Source organism: Anomaloglossus baeobatrachus, chromosome 4 (genome assembly GCF_048569485.1).
Source record: "Anomaloglossus baeobatrachus isolate aAnoBae1 chromosome 4, aAnoBae1.hap1, whole genome shotgun sequence".
Taxonomy (NCBI): domain Eukaryota; kingdom Metazoa; phylum Chordata; class Amphibia; order Anura; family Aromobatidae; genus Anomaloglossus; species Anomaloglossus baeobatrachus.
Window position 1 is genome coordinate 229,693,508 of NC_134356.1, and position 20,288 is coordinate 229,713,795.

Below are 20,288 nucleotides of genomic sequence, written 5' to 3' on the forward strand. Positions count from 1 at the left end.
AGCAGTGACCCACGCCCCTATGTTCCCCAGGAGCCGGCCATACTGGCTGAGGGGTCCGGCCTGCCCCCATCCTCCACGTCGCCTCCCTCGCCACCCTTGTCTGCGGCCTGTGCTCCAATCGGCCCGCTGCCCCAAGCAACAGCAGCGGAACCTGTCCCATGTACAGAGGAGGACCCGGCAACGGGGACCTCGGGTCTCGCCTGATTCACCGGCCTGGCACCTCTCGGCCCCAAGCCAGGCCACAACCTTGATGACATCCCATCCGGCCCCGAGACAGGCCGCAACCCCGAGGGCGTCTTCCCCCGCTCCGGCAATCCGCCCGGCCGTAACAGAGATGACGACGGCTCCAGCAGTCCGCCCGGCTGTAACAGCGATATCAACTGTTCCGACAGTCCACCCGGCCGCAACGAAGGTGGAACCCAACCGGAAGCCTGCCCCAGCCGCGCCGCTAGCCGCTCCCAACTATCCCGTCCCAGCTTTGGAACAGCGGGAATGCATCTGCAGAGAGGCAGAGCAGGCCACTGATCGATGGGGCCCACTGCAGTGTGAGAGGCCGGTCGTCGCCGGCGCCGAGGGCGGCCCACAAAGGCCTAGCTCCCGAGCGGCAAGGGGAGCACGGGAACCGTACTCTACGATGGGAGCGGCAGCGGCGGCAATCCCGTGAAGAAATTGCTGCTTGGTAGAGGAAAAGGGCGGATGTGGCTGCACAAACCTACCGGAAGAAGGGGCCAGAATTAATAAATATATGTTGTTACCGGTGTGGGGAGTGGAGCCGGTACACCTGGGAAGGTGACCAGTATACCCTGATAGTAGGAAAGATAGTACCGGCCTCCATCCCCACCCCCGATTGTTTAATAGAATAAGAAGTAGGTAGCGGATCCCGGCTACCCTTCTACAAGTTTGCTGATGTTTACCCTCCTGTTTTAACGTTGACAATGGACCATGGCTTTTGAACTGGCAAAACTGCCCCAAAAACTTTCTTGGGTCTTGTAAATAAACCCATCTACTTTCTGGTGGACTTCTCCGTTCCAAGCAAAGTCGTCCAAAAAGGAAAGACAAACACAAAGTGCAGGAGGAAGGGATACCTGTTCATCAATCTGGGTGTGGGACCCGAATGCACCCTCCTAAGGCAGACGGCCACTGGCAACTTGGTTTACTACTGGACTTGTGTGAAATTACTAAACTGTGAGTACACCATCGTCCCCCTGTCCAGCCCGGCGCGCCACCTCCTGCAGCCATCACTCCCGTGTTCGATCATCAGGCCCCGGGACTACACCTCTCCTACCCGTGGAGGGGATCCCATCTTGCTGCCCTGCTCCATCAGCCCCGGGCGCCACATCACCAGGCAGCGGCGGTGCCACCATCCCTCACTGCAACCCACGGGTGGCGTCACAGACACAACACCTCCCTTGTAAATATCTCCCTTTTCGACGGTTGTGAGGACGGGCGGCCGTGCGAGCCCGGGTCCGGTTACCACTCGAGCCGCAGCAGCGAACCTGGATCCGAGCAAGCCCCCAGAGAGAAGCGGCAGTGGCCCGCGCCCGCAACAGTATCATCAGCAATAACCTATTGTTTAAAAGGAGGTGTCCACTACTAGGATAACTCCTTCTGATTCCACTTGTTTCCCACAGTAAAAATAAAACACCCTGTACTCACCACCTGTACAGACGCTGTTCCAGTGCTGTTGGTAATCACGGTTCAGGGCTCACGTGACATTGTGATGTCACGCAAGCCAAGCGTCCAATCACTGCCTGGTTCCCTCTCCCCGCCTTCCAGACAAATTAGTTAATCAACTGGAAGTGACGGCTACACTCACTTCCTGTCGACTGCCCATTGGTCCAAAGGCTTGGAGAGAGAAGCCAGCAGTGATTGCACGCGGGGCTCACATGATGTCACAATGAACCCGAACCGCAATTACCAAAAATATCATAGCATGCTCTAGTCTCTTCCATATTTCAAATCTAATATATAAAGCTGTGTGTGTGTGTGTGTGTGTGTGTATGTCCGCTAAAGGAAATCGCACCGTCGCATTTGCAATCACGAAATTTTGCACAGACACCTCATGTGACCCAGGGAGCATCGTAGACTATGTTTTGACAGAAAAATTTAACCCCGTGCTTTACAGTTAGTCTCTAAAATCCTGCCGCCATTAAACTGAATGGAGCTGGGAGCTATAGGTTATTAATAGCAACTGTTAGTGGTTGCTATAGGAACAAAATAAACTGTTAGTTGAAGCTTATGCGTGAGGTTATTTGATGTCGGTGGAGAGATGGATAGAGAGACAGAAAAAGACAGACAGACAGAGACACAGACAGAGACAGATGGGGAAACAGACAGCCCTGGAAAGAGACAGCCCTGGAAAGAGACAGCCCTGGAAAGAGACAGACGGGCAAAGAGACAGACGGGCAAAGACACAGCCCTGGAAAGACACAGCCCTGGAAAGACACAGCCCTGGAAAGACACAGCCCTGGAAAGACACAGCCCTGGAAAGACACAGCCCTGGAAAGAGACAGACGGGGAAAGAGACAGACGGGGAAAGAGACAGACAGGGAAAGAGACAGACGGGGAAAGAGACAGACCTGAAAAGAGACAGACCAAGACAGACGTAAAAGAGACAGACCTGAAAAGAGACAGACCAAGACAGACGTAAAAGAGACAGACCTGAAAAGAGACAGACCAAGACAGACGGAAAAGAGACAGACCTGAAAAGAGACAGACCAAGACAGACGGAAAAGAGACAGACCTGAAAAGAGACAGACCAAGACAGACGGAAAAGAGACAGACCTGAAAAGAGACAGACCAAGACAGACGGAAAAGAGACAGACGGGGAAAGAGACAGACAGACACACACATAGAGACAGACACAGAGATAGAGAGAGACAAACATACACACACATAGAGACAGACACAGAGATAGAGAGAGACAAACAGACACAGAGATGGAGACCGATAGACTGATACAAATACAGACAGAGATAGAAATAGTCAGACAGAGATAGACACAGACAGACAAGGAAAGAGACAGACAGAGAGAAAGACAGACAGCGACACACAGACAGTGACTGAGAGAGAGACAAAGAGACAGTTACTATCCCGGGCAACGTCGGGTACTACAGCTAGTAAGAGTCATATATTCAAGTCTGTGAGTACGAAAAAAAAAAGTGGATCCCATACTGATCAACCATTCAGTTTTTATGGATACATTGCAATTATTAACATAGGAAACTGTATTTGATTTTGTAAATTTTAATATCTGCTGATGTGTAAAAATGTATGCGATATGGATGATCATATAGATGACAATACGGATGGAAAATTCCCCTTTTTTCTGTATGAAAATCAGATGACTTTTTATATGCTAATGTACTAACACAGTATCTACTATTACCAATAGGAAATGGTCACTCCTCCTCTCCTCCTCCCTGTACATAGGCTTCTGCACATATCACAGAGCAGGCCCAGAAAATTATACGGAGAAAGTCAGTAAACATCCGTGTCTCTACGTGCAATAAATAGGCAAGATGGCAGCGTCCTTGATGTACGGAAAAATAATAAATCTCATAGATAAGTCATTGCAGTAGCACTATATGTGACTTCATATTGATAGTAGATGTCAAAATTTACCATCCCTAATCTTATACAAATAATGCAGTTCTTCTTTTCAGGAATCTTCTATAAAGAAAATTTGTAAAAATGACAGCTTAATGTGATCTGTTCAGACTCTGTAACTTCTGTGAGAGATTATTAACCCAAATGTTTCACGTTGTTATTTCTAGGCATCACATTTTGTCTGAAATCTACAGTTATGAAGCTATCAAGAACTTATCATCCTCTGACGTATTGGTTACCTCTCTCAATCGCAATCTTCTTCAACTTTCTAAAGAAAATGGGGTAAATTACAGGTTAAAAAAATCAAACATATACATAGCTGATCAAATAAATTATTACAGATGAATAAAGAGATTGATCAAAAAATCTAATCTCAAGCACAGATTTCCACTGGTCTAATGTCCATTCCTTGTGTTCTTTAGCCCAAACAAGTCTCTTCTGCTTGTTGCCTGTCCTTAGCAGTGGTTTCCTAGCAGCTATTTTACCATGAAGACCTGCTGCACAAAGTCTCCTCTTAATTGTTGTTCTAGAGATGGGAAGGTGTGTCCAAACTTTTGGTTTGTAATGTATATATGTGTGTATATATATATATATATATATATATATATATATACAGTACAGACCAAAAGGTTGGACACACCTCCTCATTCAAAGAGTTTTCTTTATTTTCATGACTCTAAAAATTGTAGATTCACATTGAATGCATCAAAACTATTAATTAAAACATGTGGAATGAAATACTTAAAAAAGTGTGAAACAACTGAAAATATGTCTTATATTCTAGGTTCTTCAAAGTAGCCACCTTTTGCTTTCATTACTATTTTGCACACTCTTGGCATTCTCTTGATGAGCTTCAAGAGGTAGTCACCGGAAATGGTTTTCCAACAGTCTTGAAGGAGTTCCCAGAGATGCTTGGCACTTGTTGGCCCTTTTGCTTTCACTCTGCGGTCCAGCTCACCCCAAACTATCTTGATTGGGTTCAGGTCTGGTGACTGTAGAGACCAGGTCATCTGGCGTAGCACCCAATCACTCTCTTTCTTAGTCAAATAGCCCTAACACAGCCTGGAGATGTGTTTGGGGTCAATGTCCTGTTGAAAAATAAATTATGGTCCAACTAAACGCAACCTGGATGGAATAGCACATCGCTGCAAGATGCTGTGGTAGGCATGCTGGTTCTGTGTGGCTTCAGTTTTGAATAAATCCCCAACAGTGTCAGCAGCAAAGCACCCCCACACCATCACACCTCCTCCTCCATGCTTCACGGTGGGAACCAGCCATGTAGAGTCCATCCGTTCACCTTTTCTACAAAGACACGATGGTTGGATCCAAAGATCTCAAATTTGGACTCATCAGACCAAAGCACAGATTTCCACTGGTCTAATGTCCATTCCTTGTGTTCTTTAGCCCAAACAAGTCTCTTCTGCTTGTTGCCTGTCCTTAGCAGTGGTGTCCTAGCAGCTATTTTACCATGGAGGCCTGCTGCACAAAGTCTCCTCTTAATAGTTGTTCTAGAGATGGGAAGGTGTGTCCAAACTTTTGGTTTGTACTGTGCAAATGTATATATATACAGTACATACCAAAGGTTTGGACACACCTTCTCATTCAAAGGGTTTTCTTTATTTTCAGGACTCTGCAAATTGTAGATTCACATTGAAGGCATCAAAACTATGAATTAAAACATGTGGAATGAAATATTTAAAGTGTGAAACAACTGAAAATATGTCTTATATTCTAGGTTCTTCAAAGTAGCCACCTTTTGCTTTGATTACTGCTTTGCACAGTCTTGGCATTCTCTTGATGAGCTTCAAGAGGTAGTCACCGAAAATGGTTTTCCAACAGTCTTGAAGGAGTTCCCAGAGATGCTTAGCACTTGTTGGCCCTTTTGCCTTCACTCTGCGGTCCAGCTCACCCCAAACCATCTCGATTGGGTTCAGGTCTGGTGACTGTGGAGGTCAGGTCATCTGCCGTAGCATCCCATCACTCTCCTGCTTAGTTAAATAGCCATTACACAGCCTGGAGGTGTGTTTGGGTGTTACGTCCGGGTGGTGGAAACTCTGGACCGTACACCGGTTTCCCTTGAGGAGGCAGCCAGGCCGGTCACCCCGCCAGAGGGTCTTCATGCACAGCAGCCGAAGCACTACTGGTAGCCAGACAGTCCGTAGGGGAGCTGGAAAGGTGGATGTTGCTGAACACACGGAGTTCTGGACGGTAGTCCGGGTGACGAGGCTCAGGGTCCAAAGCCGGGTTGAAGGGTCAGGCGGGATCCGGAACCTGCTGAGCGATGGGACGGGTCACCCAACGGAACCAGGGACTGGAGACTGGCGGAGCTGCAGAGGTGGTGGAACATCCGCCGAAGTCACCGTCAGGGTACTGTAATGGACGTGGTTCGGAGCGGCTGGCGTGGCAGGACAGGCTCTACGAGACAGGACAGGGTTAATACAGAGCAAAGCAATACGGGGACCTGAACTCCTAGTCTAACAAACACGTAGAACAGGCCCCGCCCACCTGGAATAAGAATCCTCTTATACCCTGTACCTGCAAGCTAATATCCTGTTTCTGGGTGCTGGCCCTTTAAGAAAGGGTGAATGACCGCGCGCGCGCCCTAACGCGCATGCGCGAGGCTTGAGTGCCAGATACCAGGGAAGGAAGCAGCGCTGAGGAAGCAGGAGTGCCGGGCAGGGTGTCCTGTGATGCAGAGGGACGCCTGGAGTGGGAACGCCTGGAGGATCCTGGCGAGGGAGAAGGAGCAGGAGAACCGGGAGCGGGAGTGGTGAGCGGCGCGCGCTGTCGGGAACCGGGGAGCATAGCACGGGGACCGGGGAGCGCAGCACGGGGACCGGGGTGCGCAGCACGAGGACCGGGGAGCGCAGCACGGGGACCGGGGAGCGTGACAGTACCCCCTCCCCCATGCCCACCTCCCCGCAACCGGGACAGGAAGGCACGAATCAGAGGAGTGCCAACATTCTCCCGGGGCTCCCAGGACCTATCCTTGGGACCATAACCCGCCCAGTCCACCAGGAAGTATTGTCGACCTCGCACGGTCTTCATGGCCACGATATCCCTTACCGCATAGATGTCATCGTCAGCGATGGGAGGAGGAGAAGTACCGAGACCAGCGGAGAAGGGACCAAGGACAACAGGCTTGAGCAAGGAGACATGGAAGGAGTTGGGTATCCGCATCGTGGCCGGGAGCTGCAGCTTGTAGGAGACTGCATTAATCTTGCTGATGACTTTAAACGGCCCGATGTAACGAGGACCCAACTTGTACGATGGTAACTTCAATCGGACATATCTGGATGCAAGCCAGACCAGATCACCTGGGGAGAAACACGGGAGATCCAGGCGCCTCTTGTCCGCATGTCTCTTCATCCGCAAAGAAGCACGTTCTAGGGAAGACTTGACAAAGTTCCATATAGCTGAGAAGTCCCGAACCAGAGCATCTGCTGCAGGGACATCGGAAGCCGAGGATACTGGCAACGGAACAGAAGGCTGAAGTCCGTAAACGACCTGGAAGGGAGAGCTGGAGGTGGACTCGCTGATGTGTTGGTTGTGGGAGAATTCAGCCCAAGGTAGGAGCGTGGACCAATCGTCATGATGGATGTTGACGTAGTGGCGCAGGAAGGAGGTCAGGATCTGATTGACCCGTTCCACTTGGCCATTCGACTGAGGATGGTAGGCCGAAGAAAAGTCCAAGGATACTCCCAGATGTTTGCAGAGAGCCCTCCAGAAGCGCGAGGTAAACTGAGTTCCTCTGTCGGACACAATGTGTGCGGGGAAGCCATGCAATCGGAATATGTGCTGTATGAAGGAGTCAGCTAGCTCCTGGGCAGAGGGCAGCCCGGCCATGGGAACGAAGAGAGCCATCTTTGAGAAGCGATCCACCACAACCCATATGACCGTGTGTCCGGAGGATAAGGGTAAGTCCGTAATGAAGTCCATTGCAATATGTTGCCACGGAACGGAAGGAATGGGCAGAGGCAGAAGACGTCCATATGGTAGGTGCTTGGGTGTCTTGTTCCGGGCACAGGATGGACAGGCTGAGACGAAGGTTGCGACGTCTTTACGGAGGGACGGCCACCAGTAGTGACGGACAATCGTACTCCAAGTCTTCTTCTGACCAGCATGGCCGGCGATCTTCGAGGCATGGCCCCAGTGCAGGACTCTCTGTCTGTCAGTATCTGAGACATAGGTTTTCCCAGGGGGTATCTGAGTTAGAGCGACAGGAGTCACCGGAATGACTTTACTGGGGTTGATGATGGGCTGGAACGTCTCCTCCTCCAACTCCATGGGCACGAAGGACCTGGACAAAGCGTCTGCCCGCACGTTCTTATCCGCAGGCCGAAAATGGAGTTGAAAATCAAATCGAGCAAAAAACAAGGACCAGCGGGCTTGTCGCGGGTTCAGTCTTTGGGCTGACCGCAGGTACTCCAGATTCTTGTGGTCCGTGTATATGATCACAGGGTATACCGCTCCCTCCAAGAGGTAGCGCCATTCCTCAAAGGCCAGCTTAACGGCCAGTAGTTCCCGATCCCCGATGGTGTAGTTGCGTTCGGGTGCCGAGAAGCTCTTGGAGAAGAATCCACAAGTGACCATCTTTCCGGAGGAGGAGTTCTGCATCAACACTGCCCCGGCTCCTGAAGAGGAGGCATCTACCTCTAAGGTGAACTGTCGGTTCAATTCAGGGCGATGGAGAACCGGGGAAGAAGCAAACGCCTGTTTCAAGGAGCAGAACGCGGCATCGGCCGCCGGTGGCCAGTCCTTAGGATTAGCTCCTTTCTTAGTCAAGGCAGAGAGAGGCGGAGTCAAGGCAGAGAAGTGCGGGATGAATTGACGATAATAGTTCGCAAAGCCGAGAAAGCGTTGGATAGCCTTCAGTCCGGAAGGAGAGGCCAGTTGATGATGGCAAACACTTTCTCTGGGTCCATCTGCAGGCCAGTGTCCGAGATTACATAACCCAGGAAGGGAAGAAACGATTTTTCAAAGACGCACTTCTCGTACTTGGCGTACAGACGGTTCTCTCTAAACCTCTGGAGAACTAGCTGCACGTTCTCTCTGTGGGTCTGTAGGTCCGGAGAGAAGACCAGGATGTCATCCAGATATACCACGACACAGACATAGAGGAGATCTCTGAACACGTCGTTCACCAATTCTTGGAAGACTGCCGGAGCATTACACAGACCAAAGGGCATGACACAATACTCGTAGTGCCCATCCCAAGTGTTGAATGCGGTCTTCCATTCGTCTCCAGAGCGAATGCGAACCAGGTTATAGGCCCCACGGAGGTCCAACTTGGTGAATACACGAGCTCCTCGGAGCCGATGGAATAGTTCGGGGATAAGTGGCAGAGGGTATTTGTTTTTTACGGTGATCTGGTTTAATCCCCGGTAGTCAATGCAAGGGCGCAGATCACCTTCCTTCTTCTTGACGAAGAAAAAACCTACTCCGGCAGGGGACGAAGATCTCCGAATGAACCCCTTAGCCAGGCTCTCGGTGATATAGGCAGACATAGCCCGTGTTTCAGCAGGGGACAAGGGGTATATCCTTCCTCTAGGAGGCGTAGTTCCTGGCAGTAGATCGATGGCACAGTCGTAGGGACGATGAGGCGGTAGTACCTCTGACTCCTTTTTATCGAAAACGTCCGAGAAGGACCAGTAGGCAGAAGGTAGTCCTGGTAGAGACTCTGGAACCGGAGGTCGTTGGATGGGCTGGATGGATTTCAGACATCTCTCGTGACACGAGGAGCCCCATCGGGTAATTTCACCTGTACTCCAGCTGACCGACGGTTCGTGTGCCCGTAACCATGGGAGTCCCAGCAGGATCTGATGAGACATGCGCGGGAGGACGTAGAAGGTGATCTTTTCGGTGTGCAGGGCACCGATCCGTACTTCCACAGGCTTGGTGATCAGTGAGACGGTGTCAGAGAGGGGTCTCCCATCCACAGAGGCGATCACCAGCGGTTTTTCTAGTGGGAGGACAGGCACCTGGTACTTATCCACCGTGGCCTGCTGGATGAAGTTGCCTGCTGCTCCGGAATCGAGATACGCCTCTGCCGTGAACCGGGTCTCTTCTGTAGTGACTTGAATAGTCCAGGTAACGGAGTCTGAGAGAGTCCCAGCACCTAGGGTGGCCTCTCCTACCAAGCCTAGGCTTTGGAGTTTCCCGGCTTCTCGGGACAAGAGCGTAGCAGGTGTGTGCCATCACCGCAGTAGAAGCAGAGACCCTTTGTTAGTCGTTCTGCTCTGCGTTGCTCAGACTGCCTCAGGCGGTCAATCTGCATGGGCTCGTAGGTAGACGCGCCAGGTGAAGCCAACTGGGGAGCGATGGACTTCTGGGGTGGAGAGGAGTGCCTTATCGGACGCCTCTCGCGGGACACCTCTTTGGATCGTTCCTGAAAGCGAAGATCCACTCGAGTCGCTAGAGCAATCAGTTAAATAGATAATAAAACAAGCGCACTATGAGAAGCACCCGTGGAATCCTTTTAGCGTTTAAAAAATTAGAATTGCTCACCTTTGTTGGTTGTGCGCCCCCACACAACTTCAGTGAAGGCTAATCAGTCTGGAGTTCCTCCGAACAGATCCTATGTCCAGGCTTCCAACATCCAGATTGTGGGTATCGTTGTCGGCTACTGATTTCCACCGGCACCATGGAAATCAGGTTCTTGTTCCTCTCTCCTCCAGCTAACCAGCTGGATTTTTTGATATGTCAGCAGGTCCTTTGCTGCTAATACCGATTCCCAACAGGGAGGGGGTAAATGGATAATTCTTTCGGTCTAATATAGCGCAAAAAGGATATTTGCTGATATTAATTATTTGAACTTTATTGAATAGGCACTCCTATTATTACAACGCGTTTCAGCAGAGTTGCTTTCATCAGGTAAAATAGGAGTAGTAATTTTACCTGATGAAAGCAACTCTGCTGAAACGCGTTGTAATAATAGGAGTGCCTATTCAATAAAGTTCAAATAATTAATATCAGCAAATATCCTTTTTGCGCTATATTAGACCGAAAGAATTATCCAGCTAGAGCAATCAGGGCATCCAGGGTGGAAGGCACGTCACGACCAGCCAGCTCATCTTTAATACGACCCGAGAGTCCCTCCCAGAAGGCGGCGGTTAGGGCCTCATTGTTCCACCCTAGTTCCGAGGCCAAGGTACGAAAACGAATCGCATATTGGCCCACCGTCAGAGTCCCCTGACGTAGCCGGAGGAGGGAGGAGGCAGACGCGGAGGCGCGTCCGGGCTCGTCAAAGGTGCTACGAAAAGCCTGCAGGAACTCCTGGATGTCGGTGGTTACCGGATCCTCCTTCTCCCACAAGGGGTTCATCCAAGCCAGTGCCTCCCCCTCTAGATGGGACATCATGAACGCGACCTTGGCTTGGTCAGAGGCGAAAAGGTGCGGCAGCAGCTTGAAATGGAGGGAGCATTGATTTATGAATCCCCTTCAGGTCTTGGGATCTCCGGCGTACCGGGGTGGTGAGGCCAAACGGAGTTTGGAAGCATCCAAGGAGGCTGCCACAGGAACTGCGGCCGTGGATTGTGCAGTGGAAACCTGAGATGCCAAGGACGTGGCCGTTGCTTGTAGCGTGTTCAGGAGGGTATCCACAGAAGACATGAAGGACAGCATGCGGGTCTGGGTCTCGCGCTGTCGTACGAGTTCCTGCTGCAAGGCCGCTAGTGCTTCGGCGGGATCCATGGCCTGTTCTAGCTGTTACGTCCGGGTGGTGGAAACTCTGGACCGTACACCGGTTTCCCTTGAGGAGGCAGCCAGGCCGGTCACCCCGCCAGAGGGTCTTGATGCACGGCAGCCGAAGCACTATTGGTAGCCAGACAGTCCGTAGGGGAGCTGGAAAGGTGGATGTTGCTGAACACACGGAGTTCTGGACGGTAGTCCGGGTGACGAGGCTCAGGGTCCAAGGCCGGGTTGAAGGGTCAGGCGGGATCCGGAACCTGCTGAGCGATGGGACGGGTCACCCAACGGAACCAGGGACTGGAGACTGGCGGAGCTGCAGAGGTGGTGGAACATCCGCCGAAGTCACCGTCAGGGTACTGTAATGGACGTGGTTCGGAGCGGCTGGCGTGGCAGGACAGGCTCTACGAGACAGGACAGGGTTAATACAGAGCAAAGCAATACGGGGACCTGAACTCCTAGTCTAACAAACACGTAGAACAGGCCCCGCCCACCTGGAATAAGAATCCTCTTATACCCTGTACCTGCAAGCCAATATCCTGTTTCTGGGTGCTGGCCCTTTAAGAAAGGGTGAATGACCGCGCGCGCACCCTAACGCGCATGCGCGAGGCCTGAGTGCCAGATACCAGGGAAGGAAGCAGCGCTGAGGAAGCAGGAGTGCCGGGCAGGGTGTCCTGTGATGCAGAGGGACGCCTGGAGCGGGAACGCCTGGAGGATCCTGGCGAGGGAGAAGGACCAGGAGAACCGGGAGCGGGAGTGGTGAGCGGCGCGTGCTGTCGGGAACCGGGGAGCATAGCACGGGGACCGGGGAGCGCAGCACGGGGACCGGGGAGCGCAGCACGAGGACCGAGGAGCGCAGCACGGGGACCGGGGAGCGTGACATTGGGGTCATTGTCCTGTTGAAAAATAAATGATGGTCCAACTAAACGCAAACCGAATGGAATAGCATGCTACTGCAAGATGCTGTGGTAGCCATGCTGGTTCAGTATGTCTTCAATTTTGAATAAATCCCCAACAGTGTCACCAGCAAAGCACCCCCACACCATCACACCTCCTCCTCCATGCTTCACGGTGGGAACCAGCCATGTTGATTCCATCCATTCACCTTTTCCTTGTGTTCTTTAGCCCAAACAAGTCTCTTCTGCTTGTTGTCTGTCCTTAGCAGTGGTTTCCTAGCAGCTATTTTACCATGAAGGCCTGCTGCACAAAGTCTCCTCCTAATAGTTGTTCTAAAGATGAGAAGGTGTGTCCAAACTTTTGGTCTGTACTGTGTATATATAAATCAGCCGTCATGTGCAGTGAAAGATGCAGGCTCAGTGTGCAAGCCCATATAAAAGCAAAAGATTTGTCATATGACGCACAAGTATGTCATATGTCTTGAAGGAGGTAAACGGAATTTGTAGGGGTTTAATGTAGCATAATGTAAGGGTAGTGACCCTGATTCCAGCTATGTATCACTTTGTTTACTGGGGGAAGCAGTTGTGATAACATCACAGTTTTCTCTGCTGCAGATCTTGCAGAGCTTTGAATGCTGAGCCCTGTATAACCCAACACACACCACTGATTCGCAGCTTGCTGTGCACATTGTAAAACGACAGAAAGCTGCTAATTAGTGGTAAGGGCGTGGTTTCACTGAGAAATCAACTAGGAGGTATGAGACACATATTCCTGTAGTGATAAACTCCTGCTAATCAAACTCATATTATTACTGGTACCTATAGAAATCATGAACATTCATCCAATTTCATTAATATAATAAATGCTTTGACAAAAACTATTTCTTTCATTTTAGAATATTACTATCGAAGGTGCTAAGGTTATTGTCGGTGATATAGTAGCTACAAATGGAGTCATACATCTTATTGATAAGGTAAGTTTTCTATTTATTTTGGAATTTCTGTATATGTCGTAGAGTAGACAAATTTTTAGTTGATGACTACTTCCAATGAACCCTATCCATAGAGGATAAATGTCTGATCAGCAGGAGTCCCAGTGCTAAATAGGGGATAAAAGTCAGTTGTGTAGAAATGTTCTATAGACCTAAATTATCTAAAGGGCAACTCCAATGTAAAGATCTTTCCCCATCACTTTGTAAGTATATGCTTGATATCATTCAGTCTTAATACCCAGGCTATTTTGGGGGATAATGGTCAGAGACATTTGAGATTTTTTGCATGTGGTGAAATGGCTATAACCTTATATTTTTAAGGTTATTAAAGTGATTTTTGTTTTAAAGCCAATATGATTGTAAATTTTAGTATTGTTTGTTGACTAGTAAATTAAAAAATATTTTTCAACCAGATTAAAAAAAAATGTAGAAATAGAAATAATATTTTAGGGGCACTGTGTTGAGTGTGGGCAAAAAATACTTTTGTTACGCTTTATTATTTTATAGATTTTTTTTTTTAACTGATACTGCCATTATTCTACAGACCCTTTAAAACTAGTTGCTGTAGCCCCCGTCGTATGTACGTCATTTGGTGCTCGCTGCCGTAGCGAACATTATCGCTACGGTAGCGTCACACGCACATACCTTGTCAGCGACGTCGCTGTGACCGCCGAACAATCCCTCCCTCAAGGGGGAGGTGCGTTCAGCGTCATAGCGATGTCACTGCGGCATCACTAAGCGGCCGGCCAATAGAAGCGTAGGGGCGGAGATGAGCGTTATGTAACATCCCGCCCACCTCTTTCCTTCTGCATTGCCGGTGGACGCAGGTAAGGAGATGTTCGTCGCTCCTGCGGTGTCACACATAGCGATGTGTGATGCCGCAGGAACGACGAACAACATCGTACTGGTGGCAGCAGCGATATTAAGGAAATGAACGACATGTCAAAGATCACCGTTTTTGAACGATTTTGTGATCGTTGATCATCGCTCATTAGTGTTACACACTGCGATGTCGCTACCGGCGCCGGATGTGCGTCACTAACAACGTGACCCCGACGACACATCGGTAGCGATGTCGCAGCGTATAAGGTACCCTTTAGGCCTATAAAAATTGTGTATTAGTGAGTTATATCCCGTTCACCCCTGGGCAATTTTTTGTTTTTGTTTTTTTCCTCCCCTTCTTCTGAAAGCCATATCATTTTATTTTTCTGTCAAAATAGCCATATGAGAGCTTGTTTTTTGAAGGACGATATGTTTTTTTGAACAACACCTTTCATTCTGCCCCATATTGTGTGGGAACAAAATAAAAAAATTCCATACATGGTGAAATTACAAAAAAAGTGCAATTGCACGATTGTTTTTTGGGGGTTTTATTTACCATGTTCCCTTTTTTGAATAACTGACATGTCAGTATGATTCCCAAGGTCAGTACTAATTTTGCATAGCTTTACGTTTATCTAAGAGATGCAAAAAAATTCAGAAGCTTGTGATTTGAACTTTTAGGTTTTCTTCTTTTCATATTTTTTTAAAACTTTTTTTTCCATTTTTTATTCATGTTACTAGTCCCCCTAGTATCCAATTGCTTCTGCTGATCAGAGCGGTGCTTTGGCATCGCTCTGATCAGTAGAAATGCTGTATTGCTGTGAGTGTCGGCGCTGTGCCGACATTCACAGGAAACACGTCATGGCAGCGATTGGAGTCATCATGTGACACTACGCTGCCATAACAACCCATTCACACCCCATGATATTATCAGGTGGGTGGCAGCTGCTAACAGCAGGGAGCAGATCACACCCCTGATGTGTGATGTAATGTCCCATGGTGGAGGGGGAGCAGAAAGGGCACCTCCTGTTACACTGAATTACAGGTATTGTTAGGCTATGTGCCCATGGGACTCTGAATCTGCGGATTTTTCTGCATCAAAATCCGCAGCTTTCCCCCGGAATCCGCACCTTTTCATAGATGCGGATTTTGTGTGGATTTGACGCGGATTTGATGCGGATTTGACGCGGATTTTTTTTTTTTTTAAATTCAATTGAATAGGCAAAATCCGCACGAAATCCGCAACAATAATTGACATGCTGCAGATTTTTCCGCACGAAAATCCGCACGATTTCCGCTGCGGAAAAATCCGCAGCGTGGGCACAACATTTCCCAAATGCCTTAGAAATGGCTGGGGAGTAGCTGTGCTGCAGATTTCTGGAAAATCTGCGGCTTTTCCGCGAGAAATCCGCGGCAAAATCCGCACATTTTCCACAGCGTGGGCACATAGCCTTAGGGTGAAGAACAACATTGTGCATCTCATCTTCATAGTTTATGAGGGCAAGGCCAATAGAAAAAATGTATTATCTCCCCGGAGTACCACTGTTAGTAAATGGCTTTTCTTTTAAGTGTTTTAGTTTGAAAACATCATGAGATTTATTTGTTTTGTAGGTCTTAACCCCTGATCCATTTCTTGCTGGGCAAATGCCAGACTTGATGACCAGGCTTGATCAGTTGCCTGATTACTCCATCTTCCGTGGCTATATAATTGTGAGTAACATGCATGAGTGGGTGATCTGTCTATTCATAAACTTATTAGCATTTTGATACAGGGGTACAGAAACCGAAAAATATCTTTAAAGAATATGTATAAAAGGTTTACCAGGTATAAACATGAACTAAAGTACATACATTCTGGAGTCTTATTCGCACAAAAGAAATTTTGCATTATGTGCAAGAAAATTATTGGGAAATCCATTTGCATTGCCCTTTTGTTACCCTTTAATGAGAGTACTTAAAGGGGATCTGTCCTATCTCAATTGATGTGCAAAGGAGTCTGAAGAGATATTTGTAGATTTGATTCCTCCTGCTTGACTGATGCCTACTTTGCTTAAAGTCACATAGCATATAGGCTGTCAGTCAAGTGGGGGGAGGTGGCAATGGGCGTGGACTAAAGCTGGAGTGACTCAGGCTTCAGATCTACAACTAGATCTTTGGCATCAATTGCATATAAATTCGAATGCCGATTTCTTGTATTTGAACAAGCTAAATGCTTTAACCCCTTCACAGCCTTGCACGTAAGTTTATGCCATTTTCGGATAGCGGATCACGACCTATGACATAATCTTACATCATGGTGATCGCACATGCACAAGAGCTGTGCATGCATGATCGCCCCAGAGAGCTCGGCGTAAGTTATAGCCAAGCTCCAGCTGTCACAGCCAGGGACAGTCCCCACGCAGTCCCTGGCTGATTAACCCCCTAAATGCTGTAATCAATAGCGATTGCAGCATTTAAGGGCTGGGAGAGGAAGTACACTCCCTCTCTGCCATTTGATCAGGAGCCCAAAAAGTGATCACAGGGGCCCAACTGTTGGCATGGTGTTCTGGTCTGACAGGTGCAGGGTTTAAGGCCCTTGTGTCAGTGTAAAACTGACAAGTATAGTGTATTGCAATGCTTCTGTATTGCAATACATTACTCTAGCTTTCAGAGTAATAAAAGTTAATGTCCCAGATAGGGTCTAAGTAAAAAAGTAGGAAAAGAAGTAAAAAAAAAATAGTAAAAATATTTTTAGAACATCAGAAAATAAAGAACAAAAAAGCTGAAAAAAATATTACACCAATAAATATGTATATTTATGTAAAAACAAAAAAGTACACATAGTTTGTATCGCCGCATCCAGAACAACCCGACCTATAAAACTGTCATACTAGTAAACCCCTTCAGTGAACATTGTAAAAAAAAAAATAAAAAAACTGCCTTTTCATCATATAGCTGACAAAATAAGTGCAACAAAACGAATGTGATCAAAAAGACATATGTAAATAAAAATTGTATAGCTGAAAACATCATCTTGTCCTGCAAAAACCAATCTAACATATAGCTCTGTTAACAAATAAAGTTAAAAAAAAAAGCTATAGCTCTCAGAATACAGCAATGCAAAAACATTTTTTTTTAATGTAAAATTGTTTTTATGGTGTAAAAGTGGCAAAACCTAGAAAAAAAAAAGTTGCATCACTGTATTTGTACTGATGCAAGGAATAAACGTTTTCTTATCAGTTTTACATGTTCAAAAGCGTAAAAATAAAATTTCTGATCCTTCTTGATTCTGCCTCACAAAAACCAGAATAGATAGTGATCAAGATAGTATGTGGCCTAAAATATTACCAATAAAAAATCCAACTGATCCCACAAATAACAACACTCAAATGACTGTCAGCAGAAAAATAAAAAAAAACTATAGCCTTCTGAATTCTGTGATGCAAAAAACTTTTTTTTGTAAAAACATTTTTTTAGTGGGATAGTAGCCAAACTAAAAAATGCTAAATAAATCTGGTATTGCTGTAATCATACTGACCTGAGAAATAAAGCCGCCTTATCGCTTATATCGCAAGGTGAACAACATACAAAATAGAAATAAAGTCAATTAATAAACTGCTGTTGATTTGTTTATTCTGCCTCTCAAAGATAGCAGTACGGTTCAACTCACATTTATCCTGTGTTCTACGCTGAGTGCTTACAATAGTTTGGGACACCCTTTAAAAGATGGACACCGCTGAACACAGGTCAAACAGAGTCATGAGAAATTTTGCTGTCTTATTAGTAAATGGGTTCATCAGGGGTTTAACCTAAATCACGTTTTTTCAGAGATGGAGATGGAAACTCTAATGTATGTGCTCAGCATAGTGCACAGGATAAATATGAACTAATCCAAAATTTTCTGTATTGAAATACGGTAGCATTCAACTCACCCCACAAAAACACAAGTCCCCACAAAGGTCTGTCATCTGTTAGTAGAAATATAGGATGGCTTTTACATTACTGTTAGCACAAAGGCTCTGGAAAAGCGCTATGCCCCCCCCCCTGCACCACAAAAAAAAGAAATCCAGCAAAAACCACATTTAGCATCCACGTTTGACATTTCTGTAGGGAGGAAAGCCTGGTTAATTTACCGGGTTCGTGCCTCCGGAACCATGAGCTAGGCACAATCTATGGGCACTACAACGTAATGGGCACTACAATGTACAATGCAGTGGCAGATTTGCAGTTTGCACTCAGCTATAGCTATTGTTTCTGGAAAACACCCATGGTGTCAATATCATCACTGAGCCTGTAGATAAATTCCCAGAGGAGTGTAATTTCTAAAATAGGGTCACTTGAGGGGAATGTTGCTCTTCTGGCACTTAGGGGCTCTGTACATGAAGGCCACAAATTATTGTACAAAAAATTGTACTCAAATAACCTTACTTCCCTCCTAAGACTCGCCGTCTGAATAAGCAGTACTGTACATCCACATATGGGGTATTTGCACATTCAACATAAATTTTGTGACACATTTTGGTAGCATTTTTACCCTTCTCTTGTGTAAAATGTAAAATCTGGGGCTAACACAATTTTTTTTGCTGTAAAAATATATGTATTTTTCCTTTACAGTCCAATAGTATAAAATTACGTGACATCTGTAGTGTAAATATTACCACTGCACCACTAGATAAATTCATTGAGTGGTGTAGTTTGTATAATGAGATTACTTATGGGGTCCTGCTGTTCTGACACCTCAGGGGCACTGCCAATTTGAGCTTTGCACTGTGCCACAAAAGTAACTTTTGATCACATATGGGGTATCGGCATACTCAGGAAAAATGGATTACAAATTGTATGGTGAATTTTTTCCTGTTAACTTTGTAAAAATAAAAACATTGGGACTAAAGCAACTATTTTTGTGGGAAAAATGGGATTTTTTTATTTTCATGGCTCAATGTTATAAAATTCTGTGAAACACCTGGGGGGTTAAGGTGCTCACCACACTTCTGAATACGTTCCATGGGGGTCAAGTTTCCAAAATGGGGTCACTTGTGGGGGGTTTCTACTGTTTAGGCACATCAGGGGCTCTCCAAATGAGACCTGGTGTCCACTAATGATTCCAGACAATTTTGCATTTTAAAAGTCAAATGGTGCTCCTTCCCTTCTGAGTTTTTCAACACATATGGGATATCTGCGTACTCAAGACAACTTGCACAACAAATTGAGAAATTGTATGGTGCATTTTCTCCTGTTACCCTTGGGAAAATGCAAAATTTGGGGCTAAACCAACATTTTTGTGGGAAAGATATGATTTTTTATTTTCACGGTTCAACGTTATAAAATGCTCTGCAGCACCTGGGGGTCCAAGGTTCTCACCACAAATCTAGATAAATTCCTTGAGGAGTCTATTTTCCAAAATGGGGTCACATGAGGGGGGGTTCCACTATTTTAGGCACCTCAAGAGTTCTTCAAACGTTACATGTTGTCCGCTATTGATTCCAGACCATTTTGCGTTCTAAAAGTCAAATGGCGCTTCTTCCCTTGCAAGCAATACCATGCACCCAAACAACACATTTCCACCACATGTGGAGTATCTCTGTACTCATGAGACATTCCACAACAAATTGTACTGTGTATTTTGTCCTGTTACCCCTGCGAAAATGCAAAATTTGGGGCTAAGGTAATGTTGTTTCTTAACTATTTTATGTGCCATAACTCTCTGGTTTAAACGCATAAAAATGAACATTTTCAAGCTTGTAAAATGTTCAAAATGTATAACTGTTCAGGCGTAATAGCAGATTGGTGATTTTTTTTTATATATAGGAATATCGCCTGTCAAAGCTTATAGAAGCTGAAGATTCCTATACAGTATTTGCACCTCACAATGAAGCTATCAACACTTTTATCCAAAATAAAAGACCAGCCACAGTGGTAAGTAAACTTGGTAGTTTGGCACTGGCTGCAGGCATAGGATCATTCAGGCCGCTTCTATGGCACTGGCTTCAGGCTTAGGGTCATTTAGGCCGCTTCTATGGCACTGGCTCCAGGCATAGGATCATTTAGGCCGCTTCTACACTGTTGTCTTAGGCCCCTTTCATACGTCCGTGATTCCGATACGGAGGCACGGACATTCGCAGACCCATTAAAATCATTGAGTCTGCTCACATATCCATGTTTTCTCACGGACGTGTGGCACATGCGTGTCCAAGCATTCCGCATGGAGACATGTTCGTTTTTCTCTGGCAGCACTGATGTGATCCGTGTGACATCAGTGTGACACATACCAGAGAAAAAACGTGTCTTTAAAATAAAATTATTC

The 20,288-nt window shown here is 46.8% G+C and overlaps 1 protein-coding gene across 1 annotated transcript in view; it reads left to right on the forward strand.

Annotated features, from left to right (window-relative positions):
* STAB2 (stabilin 2) overlaps positions 1-20,288 on the forward strand; it is a 273,355-nt gene that overhangs the window by 155,846 nt on the left and 97,221 nt on the right. Inside the window, exons 30-33 of the mRNA XM_075344716.1 lie at positions 3,777-3,891; positions 13,088-13,165; positions 15,617-15,715; positions 19,793-19,900. Of these exons, the coding sequence (XP_075200831.1) occupies positions 3,777-3,891; positions 13,088-13,165; positions 15,617-15,715; positions 19,793-19,900 (400 nt within the window). The remainder of the gene's footprint in view (positions 1-3,776; positions 3,892-13,087; positions 13,166-15,616; positions 15,716-19,792; positions 19,901-20,288) is intronic.